Below are 14,949 nucleotides of genomic sequence, written 5' to 3'. Positions count from 1 at the left end.
GCTATCCCAACAAACCCCTATGATGGTTGCTACAAAGAAGAAGGAGCCAAGCTGCTCGTAGCCTGTTTTCCAGAAGGTGAGAAGGAAAAACCCAGGTAAGGGGCTGGGAGCCAGATCCCGGCGCGTGGTGTGAGTTATGCTGGGGAATGCTCCATCTGGAACCAAATAAAGGAAAGGTGCAGCGCAAAGAAGGGCTGCTGCCGTTGCTCGGCTTTGTCCGTCCTGCCGCAAACCGAAGCGCGCAGCCGGCAGAGCTCCGTGCCAGCCGCACCGCGGGGCAGCGGCAAACCGGATTGCTGCAACGCTCCTCCTCCGGCTTCGGAGGGGCGGGGAGCGGGACCCGGCATCCTCCCCGCATCCATCCCGGCCGCCGCACCGCGGGCACAACCCCCCCCACCTCCCCTTAACCCGCACCACATGGGCTGCGCGGTGCCCCCGGCCCGCAGCTGCCCGCAGCCCGGCATGGAGCCTCTGAGCGGAGCGCTGAAGAAGAGAGCGACGGAGCAGCACTACCGAGCGGAGGTGATGATCGCCGGAGAGCAGCTGAGGTAGGGCTGAGCCTGGGCTCTGCGCTAACACGGCTTCAAAGCTTGGTCCTTGAGCAAGAACTTCCCCAAGGTGCCCCGAACCCAGAGCCTGAAGCAGGGATGGGGACCGCCCTGCAGATTTGTCCCTTGGACGCCACATGCCTGAAGCAGGGCAACACAACACAAAGGGTTTTTGTTTTGAAAGCTACCTTTGGGCACTTCTGCTGTTTTATGGCCCTGGTTCTCAAACTACTTCTAAGCTTTCTTCTTAGGAAAGCAGAAACGCACCCTGCTGTGCAACGAAACCGGTGTGGCTGAGAATGTGTTCCTTGTGTGGATGGGGTCACAATACCAGAACTGCTCTCAAGTGTGTGCCTGAAGGCTTTTCCAGCTCTCGAGCAGTTTGCTTGTTTGTGTCTCGAGCCATTCTGTTCTGTTATGAAACACATAACTAGAAAATACATCCTTGAGTAACATAAAGAGCCCATGTTTGCTAGCACCAGATTCCCAAAGTTAGCTCTGTGTCATTATGTTGTCCAGCCTCAGTGAGTCACATCAACCTCAGCTTTATTTATCTGCACCATATCAAGGACTGATAATTTCCAGCTAAATACTAGAACTGCGTATTGAATACACAGCCCATGGCCAAGGTGGCTGGAATTTAATAGCGCCATCAAGGTCAGCTCCATCTCCGCTGTCTTTCTAAATTGTTGCTTTCCTGGCTCCAGAAATTAAATCTGTTTGTTTGTTTGTTTGTTTGATAGTAAACTGGAAAGAGCTGGTGCCAGGGATGGGCTGCATCAAACCTTCACACCATTCACAATTCATGTTGCAAATGAGGCTTAAACATTGAGCTTAACTTTCTTACAGGGAAGAGCAGCATCAGATCTAAGGCTGGGTTGCTTTGATTCAATAACTCAGTGCAAGAGATAAAAAGTTGTGGCTTTTTGTGTGCTGCGGGCAGGGCAGGTACATTTGCATTTGTATTTTCAATTCTGTACTCATCCAGGGTGACTGAGGGTTAAAATGGGTTCTATAGCCAAAATAAGGGGGGTAGGTATGCAGAGAGAAAGTAAAATAACTGAGCTGTCTGTTAAAATTGCAAAGAGTGAGCAAGCAAGGGCAATGATGTGGCCTTCAGTGAAGAGCTGGGGCCGTTGCACCCAGGAGCACAGTGCTGGCAAATGCTGTTTTGCAAACACAGTGCTGTGAGGAGCAGAGCTGGGCGGCCTCAGCTGTTTCATGCCCCAGAGCTGCTCTCTCCAAGCACTCCTACTCCATGTTAGAGAGAAGCAGGTGGCCTTTATCCAGCACAGCTGCATTGCTCTTCACTTGTGCTTTGCAGGTGATAGGTAAAATGTCAGTAAAAAGTCCTGGAGTGCTCAGGGATAGAAGCATGCAATTGTTTGCTCACGGTATGGCATGATGCATCCTTCTGCTTTGGGTTGGGGTGGGAGCTTATTCCCTGCACAGAAAGGCTGCAAATTGCTGCTGGGGAGGAAGGTGGAGAGCTGGGTTCTGCCAAGCTTGGCTAACTGAAAGGGGAATGAGGGAGGGGTGAGCACTGCACTGAGTGCTTGAGTCCTTTGCTTGTCCTTGGGGGACTCTTCAGCCTGGCAGTTAGAGTGGAAGCAGTGATGTGCATCTTCCTAAGGTCAGCTGGGTCAGTAGTGATGGGGAAACTGAGGCAGGGAGCTGGATGACATTGTCTGAGGGAAGGACTGAGCAGAACTAAATGCACTGTGCTTCTTTGCTTGCCCAACGAGAAGGAATCAAGGTGCTGTGTAAGACAGCCTTGTAGCCTTCTCCCACACACACTCAATATGCCTTGATCAGCTCTTGCATCTACAGAAAATCTCAACCATTTGTTTTCCCTGTTCTCTGCTTCCTGCCCTGCCTCCTCGCTATTGTATCCAGCCAAACAAACCTTTGCTCTGTCTTTATGGTTCTTTGGCTTGCTAGCAAGTTTGCAAATCCCTCTCAGTTTGTTTTGGCTGCAGCATGAAGTCTGTTCAGTGTCAGGACTCATTTCCCAGCCAGAAATAGCTGCGCAAGTGAGGGGTGAGGAAATGCTTCTTGGGGGTGGCAGGGAACAAACACGTCCCAAAGAAATCAGTGGGAGAGGAGTTTGGGTCTCGAGCCTCTCCCCAGAAAGATGGAAGTATTAATTTCCATTTCAGTCACTGCTGTGTTTGCAGGGCTGCTGTGTCAGGCATTCCTTGCATCTTCTGCTGTCGGTCTTTGCGTTTCAGTTGTAAAATCTGGCGTGAAAGTCACCTCAGTTTTACTGAGTGGTGAGTGTTCCTGGGTGGCATTCTGTAAGAGAGGCCCCAGTAATTGCAACAAATGGCTGATCTGCACAGAAGTGCTCTGGAGCAGCCGCTGCTCTTTGAATTCACGCTCCTCTGTAACCTGGATTTCTCAAGTACAGGCAGGTCCTTGGGTGCAGTTTGGGGATTCATTACTGTCAGGTGAACCAGATGTTCACCACTAACTCTGCTAAGCTGCATTAATCACTCTGAGAAAGGAAATCTTCTCAGTAAGTTCATGTCCTGGGCAAAAGGAAGGGAGAGAAGGAAGGTTTTCTCCTACAAAGAACAGAACAGTGCTTTCAGGTGCTGTCCAGGTGAGTGCTTTTATTTGGATGCTCAGATTGTAAGGCTGTTCAGCAGAGGGTGAAGATTTTGATGCATTGGGCTCGCTTTGAGGTGCAGGGCTGAATGGGTCCTGGTTTGTACCTCTGTTTGGAACTGTGGGTACCTGATGTGGTGGTCCCTGGGGACCTTCTCTGGGCTGATGTTCAGATCACACTACATGATCAGAATGGTCTTAGGAAGCCTATGGATCCATTGTTTAGCACCGGTGAAAGAGAAGGCTGGAATGTACAGCTGTTCTTGCTGGAACTGCTTTCTGAGATTTAAGTCCTGTTTTCCTGTTTGTGCTTTTAAATAGAAAAGGGAAAATAAGACTGCATTTTGTATTGCTTTGGGTGGGCTGCCTTGTGCATCCAGGGCTCTCCCCTTCCTAAAGCCTTTGTGCTCTTGTAGACATGGGAGAGCAGCGAGCTGAGTTTTGCAGCAGTTGTTTTGCATCGGTGTTCATCTCCAGCAGCTATTTAGAACGGGTGCTTTTGTGACTATTTCTTCCATTTACTGAGCACTCAGCTTTATGATTTTTCATCTTCCTCTAAAGATAGGAAAACATCATTTGGATGATGTGCCTTCAGGGTCATTCATTTGTATTTAATCGCTGTGGGAATGCAGCCTTGTGTTCACATCCTTGAGAGCTCTATCATTACGGGAGGCTCCAAGGTTCAGCTGTCCAGCTGCCATGCAGGAAACCCAGCTCCTTTTCCAACGAGAGGAAGCTGTTGGCTTTCAGCAAGGTTAAGCAGGATGAATGAGATGAATAAAGATGTCTTCTTAGTGACCTTGACAAAGGAACAAGTTGGTTCCCCAGTGCTGCCCATCCAAAGCAAGAGCATGTGCTAGCAGAGAGCGGGTGTGCCAGACTAAGAGTGTTTCACAACAGCTGATTGTCATGTTCCAGCAAGCATTTTATTTCATTTTTTTGTCCTTTTGAATTAGCAATATGTACATGGGAAAGGTTTTGGCATGTAGAAGAGTCGTAATATTGCATTACACGCTCTTCCTTAACATTTTTTTTTATTTTGAAGCATGGTTATGAAACAATTATCATTTCACTGGCTTCGTTGTCCCAGCATGGTGATAGATTGCATTAGACTGCCTCGTGTGATTATGGTCTGTGTCATTAAGTGTCAAGATGTGTGTGTGTGTATAAATATGTACACATGTGGTCCTTGTAGACTTCTACAAACTCTTAACAGTAACGGATGGCTCTTGCTTAAACAGTTCCTATCTTCAACAAACATTCCTCTAGAGTGGCATCCCACTTGTTGGTTTCTAGGGAAATAAAATACATCAGAAAGGCCTGCTCATCACTTCTGGCACTGGGGGATGCTGTCTGGGTGGGGAGATGGAGCCTCTCTGCTTGCGGTGGCAGCTGTCCAGGTGTGATTGCATTGGAGGGTGCACAGTAAAATAATGGAAGGGAAAAGAGCTCAAAACTGTAAAAATAGCAGGCAACTGTCTGCAGTAGGGTAAGCTGTTCTCTTCAGGTAAAATCAATATGCAGAATATATGTTGGTTACTTGTGGGAATGAATCTTCCTGGTAAGGAGAGTAAGATGCTGACGCAGAGCTCAGTGTTTGAAGGAGGCCAGTCAAGGCGGAACCAGGAGCTGGCTCTGCGTGGCACGCTGGGTTTCACCATTTGCATTGCTTTCTTTGTGTCTCTGCTTTGTCACATCCTGCTGTGTTTCTCTGGGGGTTACCAGAAAGGTCTGGACCTATACTGCTAAGAGCTTGGCCTGAAGTAGCTCAAGCACTAATTGCAGCCATCACTTAGGACATTTTCATTCAACAGAGGTTTTATCTTAACACTTTTGAGACCCTAATTAATCCTTATATTGGAGGATAATCCATTATTATCCAATAGATGTCAGTGAGTTTATTGCTTCTTGTACGGTACCTAAAGCTATTGTCCAACAGGCTGCACCACATACGCTGTGCTGTACACAGAACTTCTTCAAAAAGAACAAAAGGAGTTGAGGAATTAAAGAAACGCTGCTGTGATTAATGCCTTTGTAAAATAAACCAGTCAGGGGCAAAACTGTGAGCTGAAATGAATAACTGGAAAGCAGAAATGTCCTGGAGTTACAGAGAAGATATTAATTTAACATCTCTCTGAGTCTGCTGTATGCACTGGGCACTTTCCAGGGCTGGTGTTCTGGGAACAGCAAAGACTACAGGGCAGGAGTTTGTAGGCTGCGTTGGCTTTGGCCGGGACACAAAAGTTCTCTGTGCTCTGTGGCTTCATTGGCTGTAAAAGTCCTTTGAAAAGCCAAAGCTGTGCCCACCTGAGCAGCCTTCCTTCTTATGTATCTTTCCATCAGAGCTACAGACGAGCCATAACATCAGGGTGCTCAGGACAGGACACTTGTAGTTCTGCCCAACTCTGCCCCAGTCTGTCCCAGTTTGAACCAGAAAATGCCAGGACTGCTGATGGACTGAAGGCAGCGCTGTGTCTGGGTGAGCTAGAACTAATGCGTGTGTGATTTGGATCAGTGTGCTCACATGTGCTGTGGGTGAGTGTGTACAGGAACACAGGAGAGCACAGATCTGCCTGGCATTTGTCCTTGTTGGAAGGACAAGTGCTCTCATCCAGCCCTTGTCCTGGAGGCAGTGATGTTCCTGCTTCCACAGACATGGGGAGGAAAATTAGGCACAGAGCCATGCAAGATGACAGAAACATGTACAATTATTATTTCCTGTACTTTGGCCCTTTGGTTAGCTGATTTTAGAGGCTTATTTCACGCACAAAGTCATGCATGGCTCAAAGTGAGTCCGGTTCAGACAATTACAAAGTGCACAAAATGGCAGTGGGAGAACAGGAGATGCTGAAAAGAGGATCCTGGGGATGGATTGATGCAGTTTGTAAAAGTGAAGAGGTTACACATAATTTTTAAACCACGGGTGCTTTAAATGGGTGCTTTGCAGAAGTCCCAACCCATCGGTAGATTCTCCAGGCTGGGCTGGGCTATTGAATTGAGATGTCCACGCCAAGCCAGCTGTGCTCTGTGCCCATTTCTCTCTCCAGGCTTCGCCTGCATGATGGAAAGCTCATTAAGGACAGGCGTTACCACCTCCGAACTTACCCCAACTGCTTCGTGGCGAAGGAGCTCACGGACTGGTTGATTGACCACAAGGAAGCCCCAGATCGAGAGACGGGCATCCGCCTGATGCAGAAGCTGATGGACCATTACATCATCCACCATGGTGTGTGGCATTCTCAGTGCATCCCCAGGGGACGACCGCTGGTCTAGTCTCTGCTCGTGCCTAGCAGAGGCACAGCCTTGCAGCTGGGCTCTATGTTCAGCCTTCAGCCAAGCACTCGGGAAGATGCACAGATGTTCAGCCACAGCTGGGGCTGCTTCCCTCTGCCCTGCCCCTGCCTTTGGCAGTGCATCTTCTGCTTGGACAAGCAATGGCAGAGGTGCTTTAGTGAAAATGCTTTCACTTGCAGTGAAGATTTCTTCAGATACATCTTAAACAAGGTTTTCCAAAGAGATCTTAGGGCTTTAGGCCAAAATGGTTTTGGTTTTGATTTCTAGGTTTTTCTTTTGCTACCAAAAGAATAAAACAGGGTTTTTACATTGCCCTTGGTGGGCAGTTTTGGGGGCTGAGCTGCCACCCTTGGCTGCTATCTCTTGCAAACCCGAACACAGGTCTTTGGGACGTGGTGGCCATCTGGTTGGAGCCAAGGAGACAGAAGCAGGTGACAGTCACAGAATTCTGCCCTCTTCTGCAACGATCAGCATAAGCCTCCTCCAATCATTGCAGTGCACTCTGTTGCCATCTGCTCCTTGCTGGGTTTCATGCCCTTTGCATTAAGCTGCCCTGACTCAAAATCAGCTCTGCTGCTGTGATTTACCACAAAAGCATAGCACTGAAGCAGTGACTTCTCTGTTAACCATTAACACTTCAGACTGATTATTTTTCCATCTCTCCAGCCAACAATTTCCAATAAGCCCATTAGTTGGCTCAACCTGTGCGGACGTGGCTGCCAGAGCTGGTTTGATTGCTTATCATGGGCACGTCCCTCCTGCTCCTGCAGAACACACAAGCAGGTTTTCCAGCTTGCTGTGGGACCATTAGTTGTTGTTGGTCCTATGGAAACGGGACTGTCTGCTGAATGCCTTGCAGTTGGCTGCCTATGCTGTTTGCCCTCCTCTCCGCTGGTATCCAGAAGGACCATAATTATTCCATGCAGATGCTCTGTGCTGCCTTTAAAGGGCTGATATGCTTCGAGCTGCTGCTCAACTACATGCTAGAAATGCATTGAAATTGGTCTCCATGTAGCAAAATGTTTTCACTCAGAGGGTGGTGAAGCACTGGAACAGGTTGCTGAAGGAGGTTGTGGCTGCTCCATCCCTGCAGGCATTCAAGGCCAGGCTGGATGTGGCTCTGGGCAGCCTGGTCTGGTGGTTGGTGACCCTGCACATAGCAGGGGGTTGAAATGAGATGAGCATTGTGGTCTTTTTTAACCCAGGCTTTTTTAACTATGATTCTGTATGATTCTTATGGGTGCTGTCTGTCAAGGCTGTGTGCTTATTTCCCAACTATCACCCCATGCTGTCTGAATCACTGCTCCTTTCAGTTAAGGGGATCCAAGCTTTCTCTTCTAAAACAACCACCTCACCCTGCCTTCTGCCTAGTGAGTCTCAGGCTTTGGTGCCCTGGTTTCCCACCAACACAACTGCTCAGGAGGAGCTCTGAACTCAAGATCTTCTGATGGGTTTTAGCCTTGAGTTTGTCACCAAAAGGAGAATGAAACATTACTCAGAAGAACAAATGGTAAAGTTCTAAAAAAGAAATATATCTTTTGAATTTTATTCAAATCATATTTGCAAGGCTGGCTTATTTGAAAACTGGACCATAATGTTTCATTTTATTTTCATTTCATTTCAGTCAAGTTGTTGTACAGTCATCTCTTCCAGCCAAGTTTATCTCAAAACAGCATCCCCAGTATTTTCCTGCTGAATGTTGCAGGCATTTAATAACCATGCTTTTATAGACCACTCTCATCTCCAAGGTAAATATCAAGCTGGGGTTTTTATCCCAGTTGTATGCACCTAGCTGCAGGAAAAACTCTTGAGGTCTGCTTGCCATACAAGTGAATTGGCACACAATGGTAGGGAAAAGTTTCTCATTATGTCATTGCACATTGTAATTCACAAGTACTTTTGGCAGGGATGGAGATGATTTGGTGGAGTTTTGGAGGCAGTGATGCCGGGTTGTTTTCCCTCCCCTCCAAGTCTGCTTACACATGGCAAAATTCCCATTCTAATGAAGCAATTTAGCGACCGGGTCAGAGTGTAAACTTGAAGTCAATCTGTCCCAAGGGCTTTCCCATAGGGCTGACCTCTCCCAGAAGCTGCGCAGGTCTGATTTGGGGACGGAAGGCTCAGATGCTGGCTCAGCAGCACGGTCCAAGAGGAATAGAGAGGGACGCAGCATGTTTCCCATAGCAGAACATAAGGACAACGCACTGCTGAGCCTGTGTGCAGTGCTTCTGTCTGTCCCACATACACTGACCTCCTTCTCTCCTCCTTCCAGTTTGTGATGAGCACTCGGACTACAAGGATGCCAAGCTGCTGTACCGCTTCCGCAAGGACGACGGGACCTTCCCCCTCAGCAAGGATGTGAAGGTGTTCATGCGAGGACAGAGCCTTTACGAGAAGTGCGTGAGTCCCTTCCCAAGGCCTTGGGTCTGCCAGCTGTGCTTGCTGTGCTGCTTCATGGCTGGAACCACAGCAAACTCGTCTCTTTCTGTTCTGTATGCTGCAACCCTGGGAAATACTCTTTCTTGGAGAGGAGCTGAGCTCTGAACTAATGCGTGCTTTGATGCACCTTCTCCATACCTGCTCCCCTTCCAAGCCCATCAGTGGGGCACTCCCACAGACACCCAGCAAGCTTTCTAACTCAAAGTTACCCCACAAGCACAGTGTCACCTAACAAGTGCTGATGGATGTGGTGTCCTGTCTCTCCACTCTACAACAGTGAGAAGTTGATTGGCCCAAAAACTTTGGGAACCAATTTAACATCCTCAGAGGTTTTTCTTCCCTAATAGAGCAGCAGTGTGATTGGGGTCATCGATCACACACATCAGCCCTGTTAGGACTTGTGTCCCAGCACAACCAGCAGGTACAGGGCCAGCAGGGCCTTTCTGCTCTGTGATCCTGAGCCATAGAATGGCTGGGCTGAAAGGGACCCCAAAGATCATCCAGTTCCAACCGTGTGCCGTGGGCCAGCCACCAAATCAGGCACCAGATCAAGCTTCCCAGGGCCCCATCCATTGTGGCCTTGAACACCTCTGGGGATGCTCAGGGATGTCCTTTGGACAGGTGTGATTTCTGTCCTTCATACAGGCATGATTTCTACTTCCCCGTGCCCTCTGCATTGCTTTCACTTCGCTTTTGCTCAGCAGTGGATGGGAGAGCATCGAGATTCTTACAGCTGAGGCTGCTGCACCCTCTTGTGGAGGCACTGCGTTCAGCTCCGCCACGCCACAGAATGAACATGGGCTTACCACAACGCACCTTCCCCATCCATCTGGACCAGCTGTTATTTGGGCACGCATTTGGTTGCTTGCTTAGCTTTCCACTGTAGCCTTTAGCTGAGGTTGCGGCCGAACTGATTCCTCTGCATCTGCTCCCGCTGCTGGGATGAAGATTTACAAACCTGTAAATGCAGCTGTGCCTTTCGCCCTCCCTTCCCACCGCTCGCAGGCAGCGATGATTTGGCTTTGCCCACTGTTCTCATCCTTGCTTCGGGCTGCGTGGCATCACGGGCGCTTGTCCCACCTCTGCCAGGCTGGTGAGCGTGGAGGGCTCCATCCTGAAGGTGAGGGAGGAGAACTCGGTGAAGTACCAGCGGGCGTTCCTGGGCTGCGAGATGGTGGAGTGGCTGGTGCAGGAGGGAGAAGCAGAGAGCCGGAGGGAAGCGGTGGAGCTGGGCCAGGCGCTGCTGGAGCACGGGATCATTCAGCACGGTGAGAGGAAGGGAAGCGAGCGATGAGCATAGCTGTCATGCCAAGAACAAATCCCCATTCATGGCATGCAACAAGTGCTGGTCAAGTGCCCACTTAGAGATAGCAACGGGGCCTTTTAGTGCTATGTTTGGAGCCGGTGACCTTTGAAGCCAGAGCAATCCGCTGCCCACAGAGGCTTTGAGCTGCAATTTGAGCTGTCGCTCTGCGGTCCTTCAAAGACCTGGGCTGCAGGGCTGAGCCTCACCCTGAGTTTCCAGGGCTGGTTGTGAGGTTGCAGAGCTCAGCTGGGCTGCAGGTCACACCCACCTACAGGGCTTCAGCTTTCCATCTGTGAGGCAGGGAGCCCTCTGAGCTCCTGGAGCTTGGTGATGTACTGATGGGATGGCATGTCCTGGAGAGGTGGCCCTGCTGCTCTTCCTTCTTTGCACAAAGCATTCTCCAACAGTCAGAAAAAAAACCTAATATATAATGCAGAAGCATTAAAAGCAATTCATCCAGATAGCTTGGTATGTTTGCTACACATCTTTCACGCTCCCTCAGCCTCTCCTTCCTCTCTTGTCCTCTCCAGTCTCCAACAGGCACCACTTCCTGGACTCTGACATTCTCTACCAGTTCTGGATCAACTTCCGACGGCGGCGACGTCTCACCGAGCTGCTCAGTGAGAATTCCTCCCGTGCTCTGTCTGAGAGCCCCGACAGCCCCTTCTGCCTCCGCAAGCTCAACCCAGAGCCAGGAAACACCAGCTTTCTCTCTGGTAACTGTCTCTGCGTATTTGAAGGGTGTGATACCGAGGCTTCTGCTGCCAGAGCATCTCAGGGCTGAGGTGTAGCTCCAGCATACACCATAGGGTGCTCCTCCAGACTTCTTATGAAGTAGCCACATGTCCTGCGTGCTGGTGGATGTCATGGTGCAGTGGCAGTCTCTATCACAGTTCCCCATTCCAGGAAAAACAACTCATCAGCTCGGCTTTTGGTCCTTCTGTAAGGCTAGTTTTATTCTGCCTAAACTCAAATGCTGTATTTGGTGCATGCACATCCTTCAGATGTGGGTCAGGCTGCCGTGGGAAGTTTACTAAACTGATCTGTTCCTTCCCTGGGTAACTGTTACTTCTGACTTTTGCAGTCCAGCCCAACAAGGAGATCAAAGTTGTCTCAGCAGTTCGGAGGAGCAGCATCACTTCCCTTGCTGGAAACTCCAACCCCTACTTCAGCATTACTCCCACTCTGGTTTTCCCTCCTGTGGCTGAGTGCAACCCCAAATCAGGTCTGGGCTCCAGCGCTGTCCTTTTTGCTACACAGGACACATCTGTTCCCTTGGGCATGAGCTGCCTTATTATGTGCTTTAGTGTATGAAACCCTCAATTCTGATCAGATCTGTCACCTTCTGCCCTAGTGTTAAAGAGACCCGTCACCAATGAAGAGCTCCTGTCCCCTGGGGCCCCCTACGTCAAGAAGACACTAACTGTAAGTGACCATCATGAGTGGTGTCACTGCTCTGATGGCACTGAGCTCTCTTTGATCACTTTCTGCTTTGATCGCATTTTGCTGCTCTGACCTCTCAGCATTGAAACTTTGATTGCATGTCACCTCATCCCAGCTCCTTCATGGTGTGTCTCAGTGGGTCGATGTCTTCGCACGTCCTTGTTGCTGAAAGCAGCAGTGACCGCTGTGGCCTCTGCTTTAATTTAATATATATCAGAGGGATATCCAGGAAAGAAAATGTTTCCTGGACAGGAGAAATCCAATTTTTGTATCGCCAGCTTCACACAAACTGTAGATTCAATCAGGTCTTGTGGCAGCTGGGACTTTGACACTCATCCTGTGTGTCACAGAGATGTCACCTTTGCACTGCTTTATTCAGGTTCTGATTTCCTGTTGCAGAGAAGATATATTAATGTGCTCTGTCAGCTTCTGATGGAGTAGAATTGAAGGGGGAACATTCAAGGGCTGCTCTTCTTTTACTATGATGGGCTTTCTGTCATGAATAAAATAAGCCCCTTAGTTTGGGGCTTTTGCTTTTCACATTATTTCTAGAGCTGTAGGATCACATTAAAACAGCCCTGCCTGGGCTGGGGGCTGTGAATGTCACAGGACAGTTCTTGCCCTGAGGATCCTTTTGTGCTTGGCTATTTCTGACTCTCTCACTATGCTGGTTTGACTCAGGTGGGTTTGGATCTGATCCTCAAGTTAACTAGGCTGCAGAAATTGGAGGGAAAGAATGAGGAAAAGAAAGCAGCTGGTTGGTGTGGCATGCATGAAGATGTGCCACTTGTTCTCCTCCTGAACGCTCTTGCCCTGCCCTTCAACTCTGCGAGCTGGGGCCTTTCATGGCTCATTGCATTCTGCTTCGCTGTGCACTTGCTGTTATTTATTTATATGGCTAATGTGCAAAGTCCTTCGAGAATTCTTTTTCTCCTTTAGTCACATCATATGGCTGCAGTGTTAAGGCAAACTGCTTTGACAAGCTGAGATCAGAACAGGAAAGGTTAGGAGTGGCTGATCCCATCCTGCAAATTCTGCATTAAGGCACAGTGTCCCTGTGTTTGGACTGTGGTTGGAAATGCTTGGTGTGCTCTTGGTGCACACCCTGCACTGAACTTTGTGTTGGCATAAGAGAAATGAACAGTCCAGGAGGGCCAAGGCTCCTGTGTGCTGTTTTCAGGTGATACGTGTTCAAAAACCTTCCACAAACGCAGAGTGGAAAAATGAAGTCAATCTTTACCCGTGGCTGAACATGGAGGAGGAAATGGGGAAATTAGAAGGGATGTGTCATTGCCAAGGATACTGTGAGAGACTCTGGCACAGGTGAATGAAAAAACCTCCAGGATTAAAAAGAGAAACAAAGACTGCCCTTGAAACCAATATTTGCAATAGCAATTTGTCCCCAGCTGTTGTGCATGGAGGTGGCAGAAGTATTTAACTGATATGGAAAGTTTCCTGGTGCCCAAGGATGCTCTCATTTTATCTGACAGACTGAGAAAACCACATAGTAACGACAACTATTGCTAATGCAACTGGAAACAAAGAGTGAAGGTCTTTCTGTCTTCTCTCCCACGCTAGATGGAAATTAGGATTTCAAGCAGAGCTCTGTGCATCAGCAGGAATTGCAGCATCCCCTCTATCGAGCCTATTCCTTTGTTCTAAGTCCTTCTGTTCTGCTTGCAGATCGTGGGGGATGCTGTGGGCTGGGGTTTTGTGGTCCGAGGAGGCAGACCGTGCCACATCCAGGCTGTGGACCCAGGAGGACCTGCTGCTGCTGCAGGCATGAAGGTACTCTGCTGGAGCCTGTCAGGCTGAACACATCCCCCATGGTAATCCCACCTTCTGCAGCAGAGGTGGATCAGTGCTCTGGTTGTGTTTGTCTGCTTTTAACAACGTGGTTCTGCACAGAACTCTTTCCCATGTGCATGAGGGCAGAATAACCTCAGACTGATGCCTTGATTTGGCTCCCCAGGTTGTGCCCAATATTCCTGGCTCAGGTGTGAGAAAGGGAGGTCTTGAACATCTCTTTAGACCCACCATCTAAGCGTGAATGGGTTTTGTGTGTAGAGCTGCAAGCCTGGATTTAGGAGTGAATGAAAGAAATGGGAGTTCCAGTTACCTCATAAGAAGAAGAGCAGTGAGTGAGCAATTTCCACAAGCTGACACAACCCTGCAGCCACGTGGATATTTGAAATAATGGGGTTCTTCAGAGGCAAAGTGTGACTCTTGCTTCAGGCAGGGTTGGAAGGAGACGTGTGAGTTCATTTCATTTGCTCCAGAGCCTAGTTTGTTTCTCCTCACCTAATCTAATTTGCTACCAAATTGCTAAATGTTATTATTGTGCCTCATTTCCATCTGTGAAATGAACCACTGCTCATAAACGAGTAACTTCTCTCTCCATTAGCTCAGTCTAAATCCCTTTGGTCTCTTTTTTTTATGATACAGTGATTATAGCACAGTGATTATTAGTGGAGCTTACAGAGTGGTGATGCTTTGGGCTTTGCAGGGTTTTGCAGTTATTGGCAATACAGCCTCTGGCTGCAGTCAGCCCTGAGCAGAAGCTGCTGTTGAAGGCATGAGCTGAATGTAACCAGCCCTTCCTCTCCCTGCAGGTGTGCCAATTTGTTTTCTCAGTGAATGGCATGTATGTTTTGCATCTGGACTATCAGACCATCAGCAGCCTCATCATGACCGGACCCCGGACTCTTGTCATGGAAATCATGGAAGCCATTGAATGAACGGAGGAGCCTCATCCCACCACCGTGTGGAGGAGGAGGGCACTGCAAAGTAGGGATGGACTGTGGGCAGGGACCAAGCTCAACCCTTCACTCTGAGATGTTTAGTCAGGCATTTTAGCATGTTTTCAAATAAACACGTTCTAACGGGCGAGTTTTGGATTTTGATGATGTTGAAATCTTCACCTCTAGCTGACCTTGAGCTCTCGCCACTCCTTTCTAATGCTGGTGGGAGAGTTCAGTACTTGATGAAACCAAGTCTTGGAGCAAGCCAGCCACCCCACCAAGGCTGCAGGACAGGTGGTGCAAGCTGCTGAGCAGCAAGAAGTTTGATACCAAGAAAATGAGCATGTCTGAGCCCCCCTGAGCTGTCTGTGCAGTCTACCACGAGCTCAACGAGCTTCCCAGATGGCTCCACAAGCTGTGCCATCAGCTGTGATGTATATGCTTCCTTGTAAATAAAGCCATAGGACCCTGCTACTCTTTGGGCTGGTTACTCTTCCCAACTGGGTTTCTTGAAAGGTAAGACTTCTACAGTAGCTCTTCTTGTGCCTCTAGTTTCAAATAATGCTTA

The 14,949-nt window shown here is 48.9% G+C and overlaps 2 protein-coding genes across 2 annotated transcripts in view; both read left to right on the top strand.

The window, feature by feature from the left end:
- The first annotated feature begins 310 nt into the window (after nucleotides 1-310).
- On the top strand, nucleotides 311-14,852 carry LOC125701143 (DEP domain-containing mTOR-interacting protein-like). Its single transcript, XM_048962739.1, has 9 exons — nucleotides 311-548; nucleotides 6,206-6,384; nucleotides 8,725-8,848; nucleotides 9,981-10,159; nucleotides 10,728-10,913; nucleotides 11,282-11,422; nucleotides 11,552-11,622; nucleotides 13,324-13,428; nucleotides 14,253-14,852. Exons 1-9 carry the CDS (start codon nucleotides 418-420, stop codon nucleotides 14,376-14,378), a joined length of 1,242 nt encoding a protein of 413 aa, XP_048818696.1. The 5' UTR covers nucleotides 311-417; the 3' UTR covers nucleotides 14,379-14,852.
- Nucleotides 14,789-14,949, top strand: part of COL20A1 (collagen type XX alpha 1 chain) — a 48,087-nt gene continuing 47,926 nt past the window's right edge. The window contains exon 1 of the mRNA XM_048962738.1: nucleotides 14,789-14,897. The gene's annotated coding sequence lies outside the window, so the exon portion shown is untranslated. The remainder of the gene's footprint in view (nucleotides 14,898-14,949) is intronic.

The sequence above is a fragment of the Lagopus muta genome, chromosome 16 (assembly GCF_023343835.1).
Source record: "Lagopus muta isolate bLagMut1 chromosome 16, bLagMut1 primary, whole genome shotgun sequence".
In the NCBI taxonomy this organism is placed as follows: domain Eukaryota; kingdom Metazoa; phylum Chordata; class Aves; order Galliformes; family Phasianidae; genus Lagopus; species Lagopus muta.
Note: the sequence above shows the minus strand (reverse complement) of the source record. Positions and strands in the feature narration are given on the sequence as shown.

Coding starts and splice junctions, on each gene's coding strand:
- LOC125701143 (XM_048962739.1), top strand. CDS start 418: ATGGGCTGCGCGGTGCCCCCGGCCCGCAGCTGCCCGCAGCCCGGCATG. Junction 11,623..13,323: donor ACGTCAAGAAGACACTAACT/GTAAGTGACCAT, acceptor TTCTGCTTGCAG/ATCGTGGGGGATGCTGTGGG. Junction 13,429..14,252: donor CTGCTGCTGCAGGCATGAAG/GTACTCTGCTGG, acceptor CTCTCCCTGCAG/GTGTGCCAATTTGTTTTCTC.